Below are 23504 nucleotides of genomic sequence, written 5' to 3'. Positions count from 1 at the left end.
AGATAAATACCTCCTGCCTTTTGAGTGCCAAGCAATGGAGACAACTACACCAAATGCCCCCCAAACCCCCATATCCTCCCAAGTATATCGCTAAATCCCAGATTCCCCTGAAACACTAGTAAAAAGTGAGGCTTTAGATGCCTTTGATGAGTTGGTTGGGTTTCACTCCTATTTTCTGTTTTTTGATAGGATGAAGCTAAATCAAAAGATAATTATAACAATATAAAAGAACCACCAGGCATTTTCCAACAAGGATCATGGGGATTGTGGGTCACCAAGGCTCTTCTCAACGTGGGTCCTCTGATGGGGGATGAAGCTGGAGCAGTGCACGAAGCTCTTCCTCCAGTCAGGGGAACTTGCAGGGGTTCCCTTACTGGTGGCTCCGTTGGTGTCGGGTCAAGGCAGAGCTGTGGGTGAAGCTCTTCCCACACTGGGGACACTCGTAGGGCCTCTCCCCAGTGTGGATGCGCTGGTGGGTGATGAGGGTGGAGTTGTGCTTGAATCCCTTCCCGCAGTCGGGACAGCGGAATGGCCTCTCATCCGTGTGAATCCGCTCGTGTATGAGGAGGTCTGAGCTGGTGTGAAACCTCTTCCCACACTTGGGACATTCGTAGGGCCTTTCCCCAGTGTGAATCTTCTTGTGGGAGGACAGGTGGGAGATCCGGCTGAAGCTCTTCCCACATTCCAAGCACTCATAAGGCCTCTCCCCAGTGTGGGTCCTCTGGTGGCTGATCAGGTTGGAGCTCTGGATGTAGCTCTTACCACATTCCCTACACTCAAAGGGCCTCTCCCCAGTGTGGATTCTCTGGTGGACAATAAGGCTGGATCTCTGGCTGAAGCTCTTCCCACATTCCCCACACTCGAAGGGCTTCTCACCAGAGTGGATCATCTGGTGGACGATCAGGTTCGAGCTCTCACTGAAGCCCTTCCCACATTCCAAGCACTCATAGGGCCATTCCCCAGTGTGGATCATCTGGTGTCGGATCAGGTGGGAGCTGTCTCTGAAGCTCTTCCCACACTCAGGACACTCGCAGGGCCTCTCCCCAGTGTGAATCATCTGGTGGCGGATCAGGTGGAAGCTTTGCCTGAAGCTCTTCCCACACTCCAAGCACTTGTGGGGCTTCTCCCCATCATGAGGCTGCTCATGGACAAGCTGAGAGATCCGGCTGGATCTCCAGCTGCCTTTCCAGCACAGGTTTGGTCTTTCCTCCTCAGAGCACCCTGGGATGGGTTTGGAGCCCCTCTTCATGTGGGATCTCTGGGGCTTTTCTCCCCTGTTGGATTCCTGCGCCGTGGAGCTGCTCACAAATGCCTCTTCCATGAGGTTCTGCTGAGGCAATTTGTCCTCCCTGGTCTCCATCCTCAGCTCCTTGTCTGGGGGAGGAAGGAAAAGGAGAGGATGGGATTTGCCTCTGTGCCAGAAGGACGGGGACAGAGATCCCCTCAGTTTGTCCTGAGCAGGACGGCGTCGGTGCGGGGTTGTCCTGTAGCTGGGGCCATGCTGGGCTGGGAGATGGAGCAGGAGAGAGGGGGAAAGGAGCAGTGGCTTCCTCACCTGCCTGGGGCTCCCAGGGCATCTTCCTCTTCTTCACAGCCTTCTTCTGGCCAAGGTTTGGGAATGGGAAATCCTGATTAGGGGAAAAACACAGGATGAGTACATTGACTTTGAAGGTCCCTCTGCCCAAGTCCATCTCCGGAAGTGACCAGACATCTGGGGTCCATAAAAACCTCCCAAACACCAAGATTCAGTCCTGAAAATGCCTCCCAGGAATTCTCTGTCTCTGGCCTCTCCCCTTTGGTGTTCAGGGGTTACCCCCTGTCCCAGCTGCTGGGAGTCAAGCTTGTATTAGAGGTCCCTCGTCTACTTGGTTCCCACCCTCCCCAGAAATCAAAAAAACTCCCCCCTCTCGTGTCTCCCCGTTTAGGGATGCTGGGGGGTTTTGGGGTCCCAGAGTCCATTCTCCCGCAGTTCTCTGCTTTGGGGTGCAGGGGGTCCAAGGAGTCCCCCCTGCCCCTCTCCAGGCTGTTGAGGGTCCCGCCAATGGCGGTGCTCCCCCCTCTCTGGGCTCCCCACTTTGGGCTCCTGGGGGGCACAGGGCTCTGCTCCTCCAGGCTGCCTCTGACGGCAGCCAACACTGGGACCCCCCAGTGTCCCTTCAAGGGGCATTTTCTGTTCAGCTTTGGAGTTTTTCATTTTCAAAATATCCCCTCCGAAAAAACCCAACCCAGGGACCACCCAGGATATCTGGGCCGAGCTCCCCCTCCCCGGTCACCTGTGGGATGGGGCGTGATGATGCCACGGGCCGAGGGCTGTGAATTCAGAGAGCGCTCGACCTCGTGGTCCTTCTCCTTTTCTTGACCCTCCTTTGTCCCTCCTCTTCTTCCTCCTCCCGCTCCTCCCCTTCCATCCTTCCTCCTCCCTAACCCCACCTCCTTCCCGTACTTCCATCCCTTCTCGCTCTCCTTCTCCATCTCTCCTCTCCCAGCCCTCCTCCTCCGCCAGGAGCAGGCACACCCCGGTGCCCCGTTCCCGAAGCCCTGGCGGCCGCGGGAGGAGCGGGGATGGAGCCGGGACAGGTCGGGATGGGCAGCGCGGGGCTCTCGGCTGCTCCCACCCGCTGGGGCCGGGGGGAACCCGGCCCGGGGAAAAGGAGAGGGAAACTGGGAAAACTGGGGGCTGCACATCCACACTGGGCCTTGCTGGGGACCCTGGCTGGGCACTTCCAGCCCTTGGGGCTCCCCTCTGGAGCCTGGAGATCCGAGAGGGGGGAACACCGAGAGGAGTAGGGGATCACTGGGAGGGACAGGTGTGTACTGGGATCGTACTGGGATCACACTGGCAATGACTGGGATTGTACTGGGGTCAGCTAAAACTGTGCTGGAGCAACTGGGAGTGACCGGGAATGACTACAAGCATGATGAGTGCAACTGGGATATACTGGAAGTGTCTGTGACCACACTTGGGGCGACTGGAACCACACTGGGAACAGCCAGGACCATGCTGGGGAGAACTGGGACCACGCTGGGGGACACTGGGAATGAGTGGGAGTGACTGGGTCTACACTGGAGGCAACTGGGCATGACTGGGACCATGCTGGGAGGGACTGGGATCCTGTGGGGAGTGACTGGGACTATACTTGGGGAAACTGGGTGCAACTGGGATCGCACTGGGAGGAACAGCGAGCAACTGGAACCATGCTGAGGGATGCTGGGATCATACTGGATCATAACTGGAGCAACTGGGACTGCCTTGAAGGTGACTGGGAGTGGCCGTGGGCAATTGGGATCAGGCTGCAAGCAGCTAAGGACACGTGGAAGCGACTGAGAACATGCTGGCAGCAACTGGGATACACTGGGAGAGACTAAAACCACAGTGGGGGTAAATGGGAGACAACTGGAACCGTGCTGGATGCTAATGGGAGCAGCTGTGCCCATGCCGGGGTCGTACTGGGATCCAATTGGAACTGGCTGGGATCAGACTGGGAGTGACCGGAATAGTACTGGGAGAATCTGAGTGTGACTGGGATCATACTGGAACCAGACTGGGAGTGACTGGAAAGGTGCTGGCCGTGACTGGAACCATACTGGAGGTGACTGGGAGCAACTGGGCCCACACTGGGAACAAATGGGATCTTATTTGGAGTGACTGGGAGTGACTGGATTCACACTGGGAGCAAATGGGCCAGCGCTGGGAATGAAAGGTCAGTCAGTTTGGCCATGACTGGAATACTACTGGGAGTATCTGGGAGTGCCTGGGGTCATACTGGGGCTGACTGTAACCATACTGGGGGTGACTGGGTGCAACTGGGACCATACTGGGAGGGACTGGGATTGTAGTCCAAGTGACTGGGATCATACTGGAAGTGACTGGAACCATACTGGCAGTGACCTCGAGGCCTACTGGGATCACCCCAGGAGGAAACTGTGGACATATTGGGAGCAACTGGGATCAACTGGAAGGTGCTGGAACCATGCTGAGGGGACTGTGACCACAACTGGGGCAACTGGGATCACACTGGGAACAACTGGGACCACACTTCCCACAACTGACAGAAACTGGGACTGTACCAGAGGCAACTGGGAGTAACTGGGAAAGACTGGGATCATTCTGAGGTAACTAGAACCTTACTGGGGCAACTGGGAGTGCCTGGGAATGACCACAGGCCTGCTGAGGGCAACTGGGATATACTGGGAGTGTCTGTAACCATACTGGGGTGACTGGAACCACACTGGGAACAGCTGGGACCACGCTGGGGGCAACTGGGAACAAGTCAGAGGGACTGGGGCCACACTGGGGACAACTGGACATGACTGGGAACATGCTGAGAGGGACTGGGACTACTCTAGGGGCAACGGGGGACAATTTGGATCATGCTGGGAGGAGCTGGGAACAACTGGAACTCTGCTGGTGCCAACTGGGATCCTACTGGGATCACAGTGGGATCACAGTGAGAGCCGCTGGGCTTGTGCTGCGTGAGACTGGGATCACTCTGAGGGTGACTGGAATCCTACTGGGATTGACTGGGAGGGGCTGTGAGCAAGTGGAATCATGCTGAAAGCAACTGGGAAGAGAAGGAGGTGACTGGGAGCATGCTGGGAGAGACTGGGAATCATGGGGATCATACTGGAGGCTACTGGGGTCATGCTGACATGTACAGGGAGTAGCTGGGACCACACTGGGGGCGACTGGCTTCATACTGGGAGGGACCGGGAGTGATTGGAGTTAGACTGCAAGTGACTGCAATCATACTGGGAGTGGCTATAATCATACTGGGATTGTAGTGGGTGTCAGTGGATGTGAATGGAACTTACTGGGGGTTCCTGGGAGCTACAAGGCCCGTGCCGGGAGCCAACTGCTCACGCACTGGGAGAAACTGGGAGCAACTGGGAATGACAGGCTGCATGCTGGTGACAACTGGGAATGACAGGCTGCATGCTGGTGACAGCTGGGATATTCTGAGAGTGACTGGGATAAAACTGGGGGCAACTGAACCACGCTGAGGAAACTGGGAGTACCTGGAAATGACTACAAGAATGTTCAGGGCAACTGGGATAGACTGGGAATGCCTGAGACCATGCAGGTGGGGACTGGGACCAGACCGGGAGTGACTGGGACTGTGCTGGCGGGAGCTGGGGGCACACTGGGGGCAAGTGTGAGTGACTGGGGCCCTGCTGGGAGAGACTGGGATCATACTGGGACTGACTGGGCTAATCCTGTGAGCAGCCACTGCCGGCACCGGGACCCCCCAAAAACACCTCCCGGGGACCCCACCATGTCCCCCCTCAGGGGTCTGCTGCTCGGCTTTGAAGCCCTGAACGCTTCAAACATCCACCCCAAAACCCCAAACCCAGGGACCCCACCCGGGATATTTGGGGCGAGCTCACCCTCCCCGGGCACCTGCAGGACGGGGCCGATGGTCCCGGGGGGCTGCGGGTTCGGGGAGCGCTGGAGCCGCCCGGTCCCTCCTCTGCTCTTCTTCCTCCCGCTTCCCGCTGCCGCTCCGCCTCTTCCTCCCTCCTTCCCTCCCCCCTCCTCCTCCTCCCCCGTTCTCTGAACCCCTCGCCGCCACGGGAGGGGTGGGGATGGAGCCGGGACCGGTCTGAACGCAGAGATGGCTTGGGAGGGGATGCCAGGAGTGGGAGTGACTGCGCTGTACTGGAATCATACCAAGAGCAGCTCCTGGGTGACTGAGTTACACTGGGATCATACCGGGATCATACTGGGAGTGCATAGGAGCAGCGCGATGGCTCCAGCCACTCAGGGGGTAACCAGGTGGGATCCCACCACTACAGGGGTGTTTTTTCCCTATTTTAGGGTGTTTGTGAGGCCGCAGCCTCACAAGTCTCTTTCAAGGGGGGCTCATGACCCCTTTAAGTGACATTTTTATGGGGCCTCCATTCCGTTTGCCTCCCAGGGTGGATTTTTGGGGTCCTGTCTACCATCGCCGCTTTAAGAGCCCCTTTGTCGGTTCCCACTATAACTCCCCTTAAAAGGGCAACACCACTCCCCCTGATTTCGGCAGCGGAGCCTGGGGGGGCTTGGGGGTCCGAGGGTGGGGTTGGGGATCCCGGGAGGGTTTGGGGGTACCTGAGTGATGCCGATGATGGTGATGGGGATGGATTCTCCGTTGGACAGGAGGTCACAGCTGGAAACCACCTGCACTGTGTGGAGACCTGGGAATGAAGAGAGAAAGGACGAATGGAGTTGTGTCCCAGCCCTGTTGGAAAGCAGATAGAAATCTCCCAGGACCCCGTGCACACAGCTTAGAGGCAGAAAAGGATGCAGGTGTTGGTTTGAAACCCTCAGAGAAACTGAGATCCATAAAGTCACACCGACATGAAGTGGGAACGTAAGTTGTAGTTTTAGGTGAGTAAAGAGATTCCTTAAGTGCCTTAAGCAAAGAAGAGACTGTATTAGTTGACAGAAAATCCCTGAAGTCCAGTTTAAAGTTCAGTAGCATTACCTTGTACAAAGTTAACTAAGTCTTAGACATATTATAAACATAGCAGAGCATTGCTGACATTGCTAGACAGAATAGATAGGCTGTGGGCATAGGCCTTGTATAAGAAATGATGAGCGTTGTCACACAGCTGTGTTAGACCAGGATAGGTGCAAAAAGACAGGAATAGCATCGTGTTTGTAGCTGGTTGGACGATTTAGGAATAGAATGCATTGTATCGGGGCTGCTGCTGCTGCTGCTTCTGCTTTGGCCATGGGGACTCTATGCTGGAAGGCATTTTGCATCATGGCACGGACTGTAACACTGACCCTGGTGAGACTGATCCAGCCATGTCATAAACGGCTTTTCCAACAAGCAGCACCTCTCTTGTTCCTCGGCTGGCCCGCTCAAACTTGCCAGCTGTCCATCAGCAAAGTGCCCACAGCTCCTGCGCGCTGCCAGCCCTTCCCTGGCAGCGACAGCAGGAGCTGCTCCTGCCACCGGCCAGCTCCTGTTCCTGGAGTCCCTTCCCGTGCTGGCAGCACAGGCTCCCTCTTGCCTTGAGCCCAATGCCTGCCTGCACCTTGGGCTGGCTTTGCCAGCTCTCTTTTCCCAAGCCTTTGACTCCCAGGCTTCTGCCCCAGCCCAGGGATATTTGTTATTTCTATTACCTGCTAGTTTGACAACATGAACCATTCTGGTTTTACCTAAGAGGTGAATCATGAAGATTTTGGGGCTTTTTTTGTCCCCAATGTCCTGTTAAGAGCAAGAACACGCTGTTCTTACACCTGGGATTGTGGCTGTTCCTACACCATTTATTCCACACTGCATGACTAAAGAAAATCTCTCCTTTTCCTTACTAAGTTGAAGCTACAGCTTAGTGGAAATAGGTGTTACAAGAGAATGAATGCCATAATCCCCCTTTTAGTTTTTGGTCCGTAGTGGGTACCTCCTTGAAGGATCCAGAAGAACTCCAAAATGTTGTGCATACAATGAAGAAAATCAACACTAAATTCCCTCTGGATTACGAGGTTAGAAAATCGGTTTGAATCGCTGTCACTGTTTCTCACCACATCTACTTCAACTGACAAGAAATTCAGCTGATTTTCTCTGTGAAAAATACGGGTCACTTTTTGTTAAGATTTTAGAAGTTTAATAATAAAAAATAAGACAAGAAGAGGCATAACAAAAGCAAAACTACAGATGTCTGGGTGCCTGGTGTTTCCACCCAAAGCACAGCTTGCTAACAAAGGATCTTTCCTTTAAATACCATAGGTTATTGCATATTCATAAATTTCATATGTGATTTACACAATCCTTTTGACTTTAGGTGTTTCTGCTTAATTGCAACTTTTCTCCCCCACCATTCTTTCTTGCACATAAATTTTTCATGGCTCCACGAGTCGCAAATCTCTTGATAACAAAGGAAATAAATTCTTCCTATTGGAGTCGTCGGTGTCCTTGCTGTTATGTCTATCCACGTGAGATGATGTGAGGAATTTCTTAATTGCTTCTCCCATTTGGGTTGTGGGGGGTTTTTTGTGTGTTTTTTGTTTGTTTGTTTGTTTTGTTTTGTTTTGTTTGTTTTTTAGCTAGTCACAAAAAGCATCTGCTATAGACTAAAAACTGTATTTATCACACTACTACAAGAGGGTATATTATTGTAGCATAACTTTCTACCATAACACATATAAGATTCATTTTCATATTTGTAAAAAGCCAAACACTTAATATGTATTTATAACAACACTGAGTCAGTTTTCAAATGAAGCGGCAGCGTGTCAGGATGCTAAATAATAATCTGGCATTACCTCTAATGTTCACTGGTACAAAGTATAGCAGTACACAGCAAGGCAGACTGGGTTAGCACAGTCATTCCTCCCCTCCCCTTCCTCCTGTCCATCCCATTGTCTCCTCTGCTGAAGACACAGGCTATGAAAAGAAGGCAAGGTTGCTACCTCTTTTTCTTCTGCCACAGGACTTGTTAGACACTGTGTTTTCTCAAAGGACTGCATGTACCTCTCCCCAGGTTGCTTCTTTCTCATTCTACAAAAGAAGAGAGCTGAAGGGGTTTCAGGCATGTGAGTGCCTGATCTCTCTTTCCCTCTAAAGGCTCTGCCTCCCAAAGCCCTGGTGACCTGCTGTGCTTTGGCATGAGAGCCGTTCCAGCCCGAAACACAAGGGCAGTGGTGTTGAACTGCAAAGCCTCTCTCTGCAATGGGATTGCTTTGAGCCTGCAGCCTCCACGGGCAAGAGCTTTGTGGGAGCAGGGGCCATCACAGCCTGTGCCCTGCACACAGAGCCAGGAAAAGGAGCAGATCCTGTTGGCTTCTGCTGCTGATCCGAGCAGCAACTCCCCTGGGATTTCCTCCAGGGAACTTCACACCAAGGGTGTCCATCACTGTCGTGGCTGTGAGAACTTGTTGCTTGCCAGTTCTCCCCCATCCTTGTGGATTCTCACTTTTCTCAGCTGCCTTTGCAGTGAGTTCTCAGCCAACGTGTGGCTCTGCTGCCATCCCAAATCTGCGCCCGCCTTGCCCAGCCTGAGTGCAAGTGGGGCATGTGCTGGGCATGGATGGAGAATTCCATGGCCAAAATCCTCCAGCATTTAGATCTGCTCATTGCTCTGGACAGCACAAATCACAAAACACCCATTGCAGTTGACAGTTGTAATTTCTTGCAGATTCCTACAGCTGCACTGCTGATCAACAAATGCACAGGAATTGATTTCACATGAAAAATGTCATTTATTACAAATTGCTGCACCTGTGCTGACAATATAGAACTACGCCGATCTCAATTTAGGTTAAAAAAAGAAATTTATTAGATTTTTAAAGCAATGCCAGGTAAAAATATCAAATACCAACTTCATTTAACAAAATCTTAATTTATTGCCAACCTCTACAACAACTCACTATACACAAAGATCAATAAGGTGTTTAACAACTTAATTTATTGCATATTACTACAAGCTAAAGCCCATCTAGGAATACAAAAATATCAGTATTTCTATCTAAATAGCCTTCTACAAAGAACTCAGTCAATACAATTAATTCAACTATACATCTGCAAACATGTTTAAATAGAAAGATATACATATATAACCAATTCACTATACAGAAGTAAATATAGATTAAATATACCATATTACATAAAATATATAAATATATTAATGCATCAAAAAAACTCTCTGTGAATAGGTAGCTACCAATCTCAATATCCATCCAATTGCACTAATAAAAATATACAGTTATAAATCTCCACACACTTATCTTTAAACAGAACTCTAAGCAGAGGGATTCCAGCTGCCCCATCTTCAAGTCCTTTCACTCCGTCCTTGCTTCCTCCCGTGCAGAGCAGCTCTCCTGGACAGGGACAGCAGATGGGACATGTGGGAAGCAAAGGGAACACTGAGTCAGGGTCGGGACGTTTCCCTTGGCAGCACCTGCCCTTCAGTCAGGGAAGGGAAAATCTCAGCGCCTCCCCAGGAGGGTGAGAAAGAAAAAGTTTGGCCAAAGCCCACGGCCAAAGCCCAGGCCACCCTCACCCCCAGCTGCCTCACCGGCCCTGCGGCCTCACCTGAGCTCTGGGCTGGCAGCAGCAGCTCCCTGGTCACTGCTGGAGCTGGTGGCCTTCAGCTTCTCCCCGCGGCCTCCTGTCAGTCCCCGCCTGTCCTCAAGGTCTGCAGGGCAGCCGTGGCAAAAGTGGAGCCTCTGGAATTGGTTCCAAGGCCTGGCAGAGCTGCAGGACCGCAGCCCTCTGTGCTCCCTGCTGGCCCCCTCCATCCCCTCAGCCCCATCGTCCCCTCGGCAAACCCCCGGCCCCCTTTGGTTTCTTCAGCCCCTCACAGTCCTCTCACCCCACTCAATCCCTTCTGACCCGTCCCGACCCCTTAGACCCCCCTCAGCCTGCGCCCCTTCCCTGTCACCTCAGTGCCACCATGGCCCTCTGCTCCCCCACAGCCCTCAGTCCCCCAGCAGCTCAAGGTCACCGTCCCTGCAGCGTCAGCGCCTCCTCGGCCCCCTCAGCCCCCTGTGTCTCCCCGTCCTTCAGCAGCTCCTCAGGGGACAGTGCCTGGGGCCACCAGCAGCTCCCAGCGCTCCAGGGACAGCCGGGGCTGGAACTGCTGCTCCGCCCGGCCCGGCCACCAGCTGGGACCCAGCACAGCAACAGGGGACACAGGGGGCACAGGGGGAGAAACAAGAGCTGAAACAGGCAGCTGAGGGGGGAAAGAGGTAAAAATGCAGCCTAGGCCTACACAAACATCAGTCTCTCCATCTGTATCAATTCACAGACCAAGGCAGAGCGTTTGCTTTGTGATGTCAGGGCGCGGTTGCCACGTGGTCGTGGTGACATCACAAGGTTGCCTTGGTGCACGGAAGGCCTCAGGGGTGTCAGAGCAGCTCTTGAGCTTGCTCAGTGCAGGAGCATCCTGCTGCTTGAGGCTTCTGTCAGTGGGCAGGTGCACACTGACAGGAGACTTGCTTTTCTGTAGTGTTAGAGAACAGTTGGCAAACTTGCACAGCAGTTGCCACAATGATTGGGCAACTGGCTGCTGTAGTTTTCTCCATTTATGGAGTTGGATATTCCACCTATTTCCTGACTCACCTGGCACGTAAGTAGAGGTTTTCCCTGGGTGTCACCTAACCTGCCTTTTGTATGTCTTCCTGCTCTTTCTTGGGGACTGAGTTGATTTGGAAACAGAAAGACCTTTTGGATGCCACTTGGATAAAGGTGTTGTCAATACGTTCAGCTCAAAAGGGGGTGTCTGTAGCCAGGGCTGTGCGGGCAGCATTTGCAAGGGAACCTGCAGGGGTTGCGTTCCCTCCATGGGAGAGTCTGTGGCAGCAGAGTCTGTCATTTCCTCCATTTGCTGGGTCAAGCAGGACAACTTTGAAAATGTAGACTGGGAGGCCTTCTTGGAAGATCTTCTGAAAATGCTGTGGTTGTCTCCAGTTTTCTCAAAGCGTCTGGTTCATTTTCCCTTGCCCACTGCAGGTCACCTGAGCCGGGTATTCAGAGGTTCTGACCCTGAGGTGAGTAAGAAAGGCACATTTGATATTCCTGGTGTTTAAGAATTGTGCAGCAAGCTGTGAGCTTGGCCTGTGGCAGTAGAGTGTAGAGGGCCAGCTGAGTAGGCTGCAAGAAAATCCATTTCCATGTCTACAGCAGCAAGAGCAAAGGCATCACTGGCTATTTCCTAATTTTCCATTTCAGAGCTTTGAAAGAACTAAAAGCCCAGTTTTGCAGAGAGAATGCTGCTTCCTGATAGTAGCCAGGGGGGGAATATCTAATTCAGAGCAATTTGCCAAGTCCAGTTGAATCAGCCCATTAGAATTTAGTCTGAGTGACTTAGAATCCCATTGCTCTCCAAGTTGATGATTTGTGCTTAGTAGAGCTGGTTCTAGAGCTGAAGAGAAGGAAGGTTCTAAATGAGCCTGTGTCTCACGCTCCTGTCTGTCCACAGATCAGTGAAGGAAGAACAGACTCCCCTCTGGCTCCCTCTGCTCCTGGACAAGAAGCCAAAGAGGAGCCAAATGACCACAAGGCTCCAGCTGTGGTCACACCACAGCCGGAACTTTCCCAGCCAGTAAGTGCCACTTCTGGAGGGTACTGTCTTTAGTGCAAGGCAGAGCTGCAAGTTTCTGAGCAGCCAGCTCTTGCTGTTGGTGGCCGAGGATGCTGAGTGCTGCAGTCCTGCCAGACCTAGCCATTCCCCTCAGCCAGTGACAGCTGGAAAATGGGCTTTGAGCTGCCATGTTTAGGCCCCAGCTTGCTGGGATTCTGATAGAGGCCAGCCTGGAGCAGGAAGGCTCCCTGTGTGCAGAGGAGGGAGCATGTCAAAGACACTGCGCTCAGCCTTGTCGGATACGTAGGGGACACTGTGGTCTGGGGACACCTGTCCCCCTCCACAGACTCGCCAAGTACCCACAGGCACAAAAAGTATTGATGTGACAACACAAGCTCTTTGGGGTGGTTTGTCCCCGTGAGCTTCTTGGCTGTGCTTACCTGGGAGCATTTCAGGGACACACTGGGGACATGGAGTTTCTGCTTGAAGTCAGGGATTTTGGTGCCTTGGTTGCCAGGTTGTTCTTTTGGTAAAATGGAAGCAGAGGTGGGCAGGGAAGCAAAAAGAAGTGGCTGAATTAATGTGATTTGTGGGCAGAAAGTGAAAAAGCTCAGCCTGACAGCAGCTCCCAGTCACTTGCTCTGCATTTGTGAGGCTGAGGCAGAGGCAGACCTGCCCAAAGCTCCCAGTGATATGATGGTAGTGAAGAGGAGGAACGACGAAGACATTAGAAGAATTCAAGGGCATTGGAATGTTTATTGGCAGAGGCACATACAACAAAACCAGGTGAGCGGGCGAGTGGCAGCCACTCATTAATAATTCTTTCTCTTGTTCCTCACAAAACTTTGCGGAGGAGCTGCAGGCAGAGCTGCAGCGAAGTCAGTCTGGGATCAGGGCGACGGACAAGAGGCTGGACGAAGAAATGAAAATTCCAAGAGAAAGAGAAGAGAAAGTTAATCTCCTTGAGGAGCAAGAGGCTCTAGAAAAACCCGTGAGTGAGAGAGCAATAGCCACTGCAGTCCCCAACCTGGTGCTTTTGCCCTTCTTGCCTTTCCCCTGCAGAGCAGCAGGGGGGTGGGGTGATGCCTCTGAGTGCCATCCTGCTCCAGTGTCTGTCACAGGCACTCTGAAGGACACTCCCTGCCCTGCTGAATCTCAGCTGCTGCCCTGCACAGTGGCACTAGTGCTTTGGCCTTTTGGCCGGCAGTCATCTGAGTGCATTCCTGCTGGCCTCTTCCTGCTCTGCTTGTTTCTTGAGGTGTTCTTGCAGGGGAACACGGTGACCCAGATGGATCTCGAAAGAAGCTGTCTGTATCCCTTGTGAATCTGGTCCTCTCCCTTTCCTCACAATCGATGACTCTTGGCTGACAGGGACAAGCTGGACTCTCTGACTGCTTTGTTCTCTTTGACTTCAGGTGGAAGTGCTGACATCTCACCTGGCAGCCTGCAAAGATTTCCAGCAAGTGACTAGCGGCGAGGAGCCCCAGGATTCCAGTGAGGCACAGAAACTGTCCCAAGCAGCAGCGCTGCCAGTTGGGCACGTTCTGAGGATGGTGGAGGAAAAGAGGACTCCATGGGAGGAGGTAGAACATTTGAACAAGGAGCTGCAAGCGTGTCTGCAGCCCTTGGAGGGGGAAGAGAGTCTTTGGGAGAAAGGGGACTTCTGGCAGTCACCCTTCAGAAAATCCATGCAAATGGATTTTGGAGGAAATGGAAAATGAATTTGGCCCTGAACTCAAGTAAAACCAGCCTTTGGCTTTTTACCCATCCAGTTTGAGAAGTGGATATCTGAAAAAAACCCATGGAGAGCCCTGCATGTGGCTGACAGCACCTTCCTAAGGGCTTGCATTTAAAATGGGATCTGGGGCTAATCTCTGCCAGTCACTTTTCTGACACAAACTCTTTTGTTGTCTCAGATCTCCACAGGCTCTTCTATTGAAGCTGCTGCAGTAGCAGCAGCAGCAGCAGCAGCAGTGTCACCTGATGAAGGCGCCTTCGCTGCCCCAGCTGAGCAGCGGAGGCCAGGCAGTTTCTTCATCTCCAGCACTGACACAGCTGCTGCTCAGCAACAGGACATGGAGTATGACTCCCTGAAGCTCCTGAGTACGTCGTGTGTCTTTCTTCTCTGAGGGACAGTGTATTGTGAGCATGTGTCAGCATAGCTGGACCCAATGATCCTCCTCACTTGGGTGCCCTTTGTGATTCTGCAGCACAAGTCATTGAATCTGCTTCTTGCCCAGAACCGCTGCCAGTCCTGTGCTCTCAGATAAGACCTGGTGGGGCTGAGAACAGAGCCCCGTTGACTCTCTGTCTCCCATCACCTGTTGGCACAAAAAGGGCACTGATGTGCACCTGGGTGTGTCTGCTCTCAAAGCCAATCCTGCCGTGTCCTCAGTGGGGGCACCAGCTTGGAAGGGGCTGGGTGTGGCCGTGCCTTCTTGCCATTGCTTGTCAGTGCTGGTGCCTGGGCTTTGGCAGCTTTGTGGCGGTGGCTGCCCTGGCCCTGAGGGCTGGTGTGAGTGCCGAGGCTGGAGCCTTCCTTAGCTGGGAGAGTCCCGCTGCCGCCCGGCCGCTGCAGCGCGGAGCTGCCCCGAGGCAGCAGCCCCTGCTCTGGGCCGGCTCCTGCACGGCCTGGGCTGGGCTCACAGAGGGTCAGCATCTCCTCTGGGCAGCTGTCCGTGTCCCGCTGGCACCTGAGGAGCACTGCTGTCCTTGCTGCCTTTGCCCGCTGCGGGAAGATGGGCACGTGTGCGGGGCTGAGAGGGCGAGTGCAATGGCAGGGACTGATCCCTGCTGTCAGGGGGAGGAGAAGCAGTGTGGTTCTTCACGTGGGCCACGGGCAAGGGCGTCTTCCAGCTCAGCCTGCTCATCAAGGGAGAGGGTCCTGCTGCTGAAGGCCCCTTGGGATTGGTTAGACCATGAGTTGCTTGGGTTTACAAAGGGAAAGGCATTCTTTTGGTAAACTGCTGCAAGGTGGGGAAGACGCCCTCCTCTCCTGGGAATGCCTCTCCCTGTGCTTTGTTTTCTGTCAAGAGATCTCTTCAAAGGACTGTAGAAAACCATTCTCTGTGCTGGCCTGCTTGTACTGCAGAGCTGCCTGTCTTGTTGCAATTGTTGTTGTTGTTGTTGTTGTTACCCAGCTGGCCACAAAGGACTCAGAAGCCCGGACTGTAGAGCCCCAGTGGGGCTGCCTTTTGTATCTCTTGGATGGTGGGATGTCTGCTTTCAAGTGAGCATCTTGCATTTTGTTTCTCTTAGGGCAAATGGTGAGCACAGAGAATCCCCGAAAGAAATACACTGAAAAGGAAATTGTTGGCAGAGGGTGAGTCCAACCACAGTTGCTTCTACATAATCATGGGGCAGGTGATTTGCTGCTGGAATATCTATCAAGTGTGAAGTCAGGCAAGCTGCAAACATATTCAGACACTGGGGTTAGTCTGCCCCATCTCTCAGTACCGGCCAGAATTTGTAAGTGTGGTCAGAAGGCATTATCAAAGACACTTCTATTTCATTACCAGAAACAGCAACCTACCCCCTATCATAGCAGTCAGATAACACTTCTCAGGAACATTTCTTCCCAAGAGTTTGCTGAAGGAAATAGTCTGTGGTGAGGATAAAAACTGCCCAGTTTAGAAACTGAAATCCTAGAGGAAAGAATCACCTGGCCTTTTGAGCTGAGGCACTAAACCCCAATGCTTCAGAAACAGGCCCAGTGCCCATGCACTGGAGAGGAAAATGCATCATCTGCCTTCTGGCAGAGCCCTCCTGCATGCTTCAGGTTTGAGGCATTTCCAGCAGACATCTCCTGTCTGGGCTGGCTTTCACTCCAAGGTCTAAACGGCTTCTCCTTTCTCCTTTCTTTGCTGCTGTTTTGTTTCTAGGGCTTTTGGAGAGGTTTGCAGAGCGATCGACACTGCCACGGGAGGAGAGGTAAATGTCAACAGCCCCTGCAGATTCTGCTGCTCTCCAGGGCTTTCCTCTCTCGTGTCAGCTGTGGCTGCAGCCGTGGCTAGAGCTGTGCTGCAAAGGCACAAGAAGCACAGACTGGTGCCAGCCTGCCAGCTGCATTTGGGACAGTCTTTGTCCTGCTCAGCTGCCAGAAGGAAGGCAAGGAGGGCAGCGGTTCCTTTCAGAGAAGGACGCTCTCCCTGGCTCTCAATTGCTCCAACAAAGGAGCATCTCACTGCTCTCTGGGGCTACGGCTTCAGAGTCCTGAATTCTCATTTCTGGCTGCCAGCAAACACATCTGAATGTTCCTGGCAGTTCCTTAGCCACCTGCAGTGCTGCAGTTGGGAACTGCACATAGGGAGAGATCTGCAAGGCGTCCCTAAAAGCCCCAAGCCCTGCCTATAGCCCAAGATGTATCCACAGAGTACCAAGGCACGCATTACTTCTTCTGAAGTACAGACAGACAGAGAGTGTGCTCAGAGCTTGGGGGATGATAGTTGACACACCATTGCTAACAAGTGGACAAGGCAAAATGTGGTCAGTGGTCACATGTTCTGTATCTGGCCCCCAAAGGAGCAGAGAAATGGGCTGTAGGAATGTCAGTTCCTAATTACTCCTTTGTCTAATTACAAGGCACTTTGGCACGGCTTGGCGGTGTCATTGCAAAATCTCTCTCCCCATGTGTGTTGTGGTCTCATTCCACCAACTTCTAAAGTTACTGATTTTCAATGTCATTCTAGGTGGCCATCAAGAAAATCGATCTTCAAGGACCCAGCGAGATGCCAGATATTGTTACTGAAATCGCGGTCATGAAGAGGAATATGAGTCCCCATCTTGTCCATTATTTAGACGGGTGAGTGGTCGTGGTCTCATCCCATGAGGGTTTGTTTACATAGTAAAAGCATGCAAGGTTAAAACCCCACTTTGGACACTGGCAGAAAAGAAAGCTGTTCATTATTATTGGTTCATTATTATTTCACTACTCATCTCCAATGAATGGGAAGAGAGTGCAGTTTGTCTCCATGAGTCATCCCTGGCTTTCCAACACATAGTTGAAAAATTGTTCAAAAACCTGCATCAACTCTACCATAAGAAGTCAGTACCCTGTAAGTTCACTGCCTCCATGTTGTCTCAGGATTGATTTTTTAAGGTTTCTTCAATGCTGATGAAGCATGCTAGGGAGGATTTCCCTTGGATTGTTGCCCCTCTTTTCCATGGCTGTCCATGCCAGGAACACTAGGTGCTTATTTCCAGAAATACCACGCATGACCGGTTTTTCATCTTGGCTGTTACTAAACTGCACTTTTTGATTGCTGGCCATCAGAGACATCTCCTTTTTCCCAGATGTGCTGTTCTCCTTGAGACTGCACAGACTGCAAACAACCCACAGCCTGAAGGGAATGTCTTTAATTCTTTGAATTCTGCCCTTGTCACAAAGGGACCTGGAAACAGGAATCAAGCAAAGGAACCAACGAATGCATGTTCATCTGCATGGCCTTGTTTCCTTCTTTCAGCTACCTTGTGCATGAAGAACTGTGGCTGGTGATGGAGTACATGGATGGAGGCACTCTTTACAACATAATCCAAAAGACTCGCCTGACAGAAGACGAGATCGCCACCATCAGTCGGGAGGTCAGTCGGGGATCCCAGCTGTGCTTCCCAGAGCTTGGGCAGGATTGTCTGGGAAAGGGGCTCAGAACAGGAGCGATTCCGTGAGCCAGGCTTTGTTTCTGTGTCGCTGGTATGCTCTGGGCAAGCAAGAGCATCTCAAGTGAACTGCCTGCCAGTGCCCCTGCACTCACTGGACTCTGTTCTTGTCCTCTTCTCTCCTGCTGTTGCATTCTCACTCTGGTTCTTGTATTTGCTCTTCTCCATCTTGCCTCTCTAAACTTTGGCCTGTTGGCACTGCATTCCTTGCCTGTAAAAGCAAAGGTGGTGGTGGTAGCATTTGAAAGGAACAGCAAAGAAAGAGAGAGTCATTTCTCTCAGTCCTCAGCTGGAAAGGTTAGCAGTGCAGCCAGAATGCTCTTTACTTCTGAGCACATCGACTTCAGCAGCAGTCATCCTGGCTGGTTTGCAGGGCAGAGTCTACACCAGCAGTTGCTGTTGCTCTTTGACAAGCTGACATGCCTTTCTTTAGAAAGGTGCTGCCCTGCCTGTGTTGGAGCAGCGAGCTCTTCCCCTCAATGGCACTGTGTTCTGCCATTACTCCTCATTCCCCTGGAGAGGGAATCTTGGAGAGCTGTTTCCTTTCTTGTGTGATGAAATCACATCACTGATTTTTGCCCTCCTGTTTCTGGTTTCTCTCTCAGTGCCTGCAGGGACTGCATTTTCTCCACGCCAACCATGTGATGCACAGAGATTTGAAGAGTTCCAACATCCTTCTCAAAACCGATGGCTCTGTCAAGCTGGGTCAGTATATTCTTGGTCAGGTGCAGCGTTCCAGGGATATGTGGGGTGTGGGGCTGCTTTTGAGTGAGTGCCAGCCCCCCCAAAATGGTGCTGGTGGCAGTGCAGGGAGCCCTGCTGTGAACTGACCACACGGTGGCAACGTGCACAGACCTATGGCAAGGAACGAGCAGTCCACAGTGGCATTGCTCTGTGTGTGTCCCTTCCAGAGGGAGGGAGCTACATGTCTAAAGTTTGAAAAGCCCCTGCTGGAGGCAGTGTAAAAAATGTGGGGATTTTTGAAGCAGCCAGTGCCATATTTCCTTGGCTAAAGTCCTGAGGAAACAGAGCAGGGACAGCTGTCCAGGAGATTCAAGAGCACATCCTCAAACTTCTACCGGGAAATTCTTTTGCTTGCTTTCCTAATTGCACAGGATTCAAATAAAAACAGTCTTTTGCTTTCTCCCCAGCTGATTTTGGCCTCTCTGCTCAACTCACCCCTGGGCAGAGTAGACGGAGATCGGTGGTCGGGACTCTTCGGTGGAGGGCACCTGAAGTGAACGGTGAACCCTATGGCCACAAAGTGGACATATGGTCTTTGGGAATTGTGGCCATTGAAATGGTGGAAGGAGAACCTCCTTACTGGAAGAAAAATTGTGCCTCGGTAAGGTGTAAATACTCTCTGATCCCACTGTCTTTCTCCCGCATCCCACGTTTTGTGTGCCACTGGAAAAAATGCCATTGCCATCTGCTGGAAGAACTACTTCCACCACAGTCCCTTTCTGAAAATGTCCCTGCAGCACATCAGCATCTGCTGGAGTTTTGGTTGCATCCATGGGGGAACTCAAGCCTTAGCCCACGCAAACAATCTCCCTTCTCAGGCAACATTTGGCTTTGGCTTAGAAGTCGTTCCAGCTCTTTTGGCTTTGTAGATGGCCCTAATAACAGCAAACAAGCATCTTAGAAGTGGTGTTATCTTTCCTGAAATGAAGGAAAGTAACCCAAACCCAAGAAAGTTTATAAAACAGTGGTTTGGAGAGAAGAAGTGCATCCCCGTTCTTCTCACAGGGAAATTCGCCTGAAACCTTGACAAGAGGGTGTGAAGGCCAGAGTCTGTTGTGCTTCTTGTGCGGTGCTGCTGAAACACTTAGTGACCGTCTTTCTTTCCTAACCCAAGCCGCCACCTCCATGTCACCAAGATGAAACCTGACCATGTGGAGAGCCTGCCAAACCCACCCCTTTGTTTCCTGGCACTTTCTAGGATGGCCATACCATTAATGCATTGACTTGAGTGTCCAAATGAGCAGAGGGCTACCACATGGATGGCGTTTCTCCATCTGCTGCTTTGACCACCAAAATGTTCCTTTTGCTGCATAAGGGAAGCTGAAATTTCCAGTCTGATGAGAGACGGAGGTGCAGGTGTTTCCTGTGTGCCCAAAGAGGCATTTTCGTCCCAAGACAGTTGTGCGTGCATCTTCATGTGTCTGTGTGGAAGATGAGATTCCAAATGTTTGTTTCCTTACCTGAGGAATAACTGAGGGATTTCCTTTCTTTGCTTGCAATTCCCATTGTTTTCAAGAACCAAGAAAAAAGCTTGATGACTTTTGTTTGATGGCAGCTGTGCTTAAGGGACCAACAAGCGCTGCAGAGATCCTTTTCATGTAATTATCTTTGGAAATAGTAGAGTGAGTTAGTAGAGCAAAGTCCCTCTTCCAAATAGCCTGTCAAGCTGCTCAGGTGAATCCTCAGAGAAGGAAACCTGCTTTTGCTGATATTGTTTCCACTAACAAGGTCAGTCAATGAAATCAACTGCCAAGGCAAGATCTGCTGGAAAATCTGTGGCTGCATTGGGCTTTGGGTGTTTTGTTGGTCCAGGAAAGTCATCTCTGCCTCTGTGCCATGGCAGAAACTGTCACTGAAGAGTGCAACTTCAACAATGGGATCTAGGAGAGCAGTTCCAGACTTGAAAGAAGCAGGTGAGAAACTCGTGTTTCCTTTTTCTCCAGGGTCAACTGCTAGCCACCAAAGGGATCCCAAAGCTGCAGCAGCCCAAGCTCTGCTCCCCTTTTCTGCGTGACTTCCTGAGGTGCTGCCTGCAGAGAGACGAGGCGCAGCGCTGGTCTGCCAAGGAGCTGCTGCAGGTAAAATGCCAAGGGGCTGCAGGGGAAACAGTGTCCCAGGGATGGGCTCCTCCTGCACTGAACTGCCAGGCATCAGATGAGCCTCCTCCTCCTCACCTCCACTCTTGGTGCTGTTCAAATGAAAACAGCCAGGAATCCTAGACTGGGCTGGACTGGCAGGGACCTGTAAAGCTCATCTGGTCCAAGTGCCCTGCAATATGACCAGGGAGCACTTTAAAGAGATCAGGATGCTCAGACCTGAGATATTTCCAGGCCTGGGGCACTTAGCAGCTCTTGCAGCAAGCCATGCCAATGTGGCCCCAGTGTTGCTCCTTAGACTTACTCTGATTCAATCTCCTCTTCCTTTTAAAAATATTGCCCTGCCTTTGCGGCTCTTAGCTTGGAAAGTAATGGTTCATTCTTGTTTTTTTTTTCTTTGTGCAGCATCCATTTGTAACATCAGCCAAGCCTGTGTCCGGCCTGGTGCCACTGATCAGTTCAGTGAAAGAGTGGAAGAAGGAGACAAGATGGCGACAATGCCCTTTGAACTGTTTTCTCCAAGAGCAGTAGAGAGAAGGATTGTAGAATAGGACTGTAGTTAGGACTGTAGAGAAGGATTGCAGCTAGGACAGTGGAGTAGGATAGTAGCATAGGAATGATTCCCCTCCTTCTGAGCCTCTGAGAAAGCTCAATATTTTCTTCTGAACTGTCAGTTTTCTCTTAGAGGTGGAGAGTGACATTGATGGCTTCTTTGGTACAGTTGGAAAGTGGGGAAAGCTCTCCCGAGGGGAAGCGTGGCCGTGCTGGGCACAGCATAGACTGGTGCCATCAGCTGTCCAGAGTGTGCACAGGAGGCGAGAAAGGCAAACCACAGCAGAGGGCTGCAGGCCTGGCTGAGGATTGCCACCCTTGTGCCGGCTGCCCTGTAACTCCTGGCCAAGGCGAGCAGTGTGTGCAGCGCTCTGGGCACAGGGGAGGGAGCCGGGCTGCTCCGCAGGCTCCGGCACAGGGCAGCGTCCTTCAGGCACGGCGCTTCTGCCGGGGGAACCGAGGCCAGCGGGAGGCAGGGACAGCTTGTCAGGTCACATCTGCAGGAGCCAGGGCCTCACACGGCTCTGGGAGAAAGTGCCCGCAGTGCTGGAGTTGTACACTGAGCCAGAGCAAAGGGGCGAAATGCAGAGTGTTCTGCAGAAATATTCAGGGGCACCAGGCCAGCCCTCCTTGTGCTGTCTGGCACACAGCAAGCACTGCGCAATACAGCCCTGAGCTGCTGGGAGAGAGGTGTTAGAGAGGAGCCAACTCTTAGATGAAATTTGATGAGGAGACAAAGTCATCAAAGCCAAAGAGAACTGTTTCTTAGTAAGGATTAACCTGAGCTGGGTGTGTATCTCCCTCTCCCAAGAGCCAAACACACACACAACACACACTCACACAGAATGCTGCTTTTTATTGCCTTTCCCAGCCCAGGGCGAACCGTGTCCCCTTTCCCTTTGGCTGGGTAATAGGAAACTTGTATTCTGTCCCCACCGCCTCCTTTTCTGTCCCCTCTCCTCTTCTCCTACTTCCCTTTTGGTCTGGTCTTCAAGCTGGCCCCTCTCCCAGCTCACAGCAGCACCCAACAAATTAACTAGAACAAATCCAAACCCTAAATAACAACACCAAGAACCAACAGCTTTTATTCTTTCTTCCAATAATTCTTAAGCTGCAGCAAAATATTATATCCTATCTCACTGAGAGAATCGGGCATGAGCCTGTGGCTCGTGCTTGAGCAGTGAACTGATTTGGAAGGGAGCAGAAGGGTTTCAGTAGGCAGTTTGTGTTTTTCTTCTGAATTGCTGAAGGAAAGACACACTCTGGCTTCAGTCAGCAAAAACATTTTCAAGGTGAATTAAAGAAATGCTTGTGAGCAATTCCCAGAGAAGGCAGGTTTTGAGAAAATGTTGAACTGTACCAAATTGTGAATTCCCTTTGCATTAACAGAGTGTTGAGCCCTCTATTCCCTCAGCGCAGTGATTAATGTGTGCAAGTGGCTACCTTAGCCTTGAGAATAGAGTAGTCTTCCTAAGAAGGTAGCTGGAATGCATTCAAGGGGAAAAGAGTGGTTGTAGGAGGCTCTTGAGCATCAGAGGAGAATTGCAGGAATGGGATGTTCCCCAAATGACCACCCGAGACTCACAAGAGAGCCCTACTCTCCTGTCGGTAACTTCTGAGAAGTGATTTAAATATGTCAACTAATTTGAGGGAATGTTTAGCCTGTGAGTTTGAGTAATGAGTAATGAGTCGGTCTTATTTCCATGGTTACAAATGAGTAGGTGAGATTTCTGGCTGAGCACGTGTTAGGAAAGTGATTCCCCACGCACCCAGCACTGAAATAAAGTCATCTATTGACAGGTGAAAATGAAACCTTTTCCAGCTGTTCCCCTCGGGTTTACCTTTCTGGGGGCCAAAGCTCTGTGCTGCAGGTGGCCCGGCTGTGTGCAGAGCAATGCAGCCTCCACAAACCCCTTGGTTTCCCCACAAGTCATCATGATTTGTTGCCAGGTGTGCCCAGCTGTGGCAGGAGAAAGAGCCCGCAGTGCAGTGGGCGCCGTGCCCTGCCCAGCCAGGCCTCTCTGGCACAGAGGAGCAGCAGCAGCACCTTTCAACGCACTCCTGCCTTGGCCTCACCTGGGACACAGAAGCCTCTGGAAATCAGCACCACCTGGCGCCTTCCCAGCTTGGAGCAGCTTCTGCTGGTGGGCACATCCTGCACTTCTACTGCTTCCAAACAGGAATCAAGGCCGGGCGGGGGGAGACGGACATACAGAGAAGCCCTGGGCTAGTGCAATAAATGGGCAAATGCATGGGGGAATGTGTTAAGAATCATTTCAGCTGTTATGCCAATACTGCCTTCTCTCCTTTTCTCCCTTCACATTTCCTGTTCTTTTCCCTCTAAAATTTCCACCCCCTCCCCCCTCCCGAGTCTCACAGTTTTCCTGTCATGTTTGCCTCCCAAGTTTTACTTATTTTCTGCACCCTTTTCAGCTCACTTTCCTCACA

At 51.8% G+C, this 23504-nt stretch overlaps 1 protein-coding gene across 1 annotated transcript in view; it reads right to left on the bottom strand.

Moving 5' to 3' along the window:
• Positions 1 to 370: 370 nt before the first annotated feature.
• Positions 371 to 23504, bottom strand: part of LOC136303652 (zinc finger protein 345-like) — a 44340-nt gene continuing 21206 nt past the window's right edge. The window contains exon 4 of the mRNA XM_066207247.1: positions 371 to 1091. Coding sequence (XP_066063344.1) covers positions 371 to 1091 — 721 coding nt within the window. The remainder of the gene's footprint in view (positions 1092 to 23504) is intronic.

Source organism: Chamaea fasciata, unplaced genomic scaffold, assembly GCF_029207755.1.
Source record: "Chamaea fasciata isolate MVZ Bird 193981 ecotype frontalis unplaced genomic scaffold, bChaFas1.0.hap1 SCAF_40, whole genome shotgun sequence".
Taxonomy (NCBI): domain Eukaryota; kingdom Metazoa; phylum Chordata; class Aves; order Passeriformes; family Sylviidae; genus Chamaea; species Chamaea fasciata.
The sequence above is the reverse complement of the archived record's forward strand: the minus strand, read 5'-3'. Positions and strand labels throughout refer to the sequence as shown.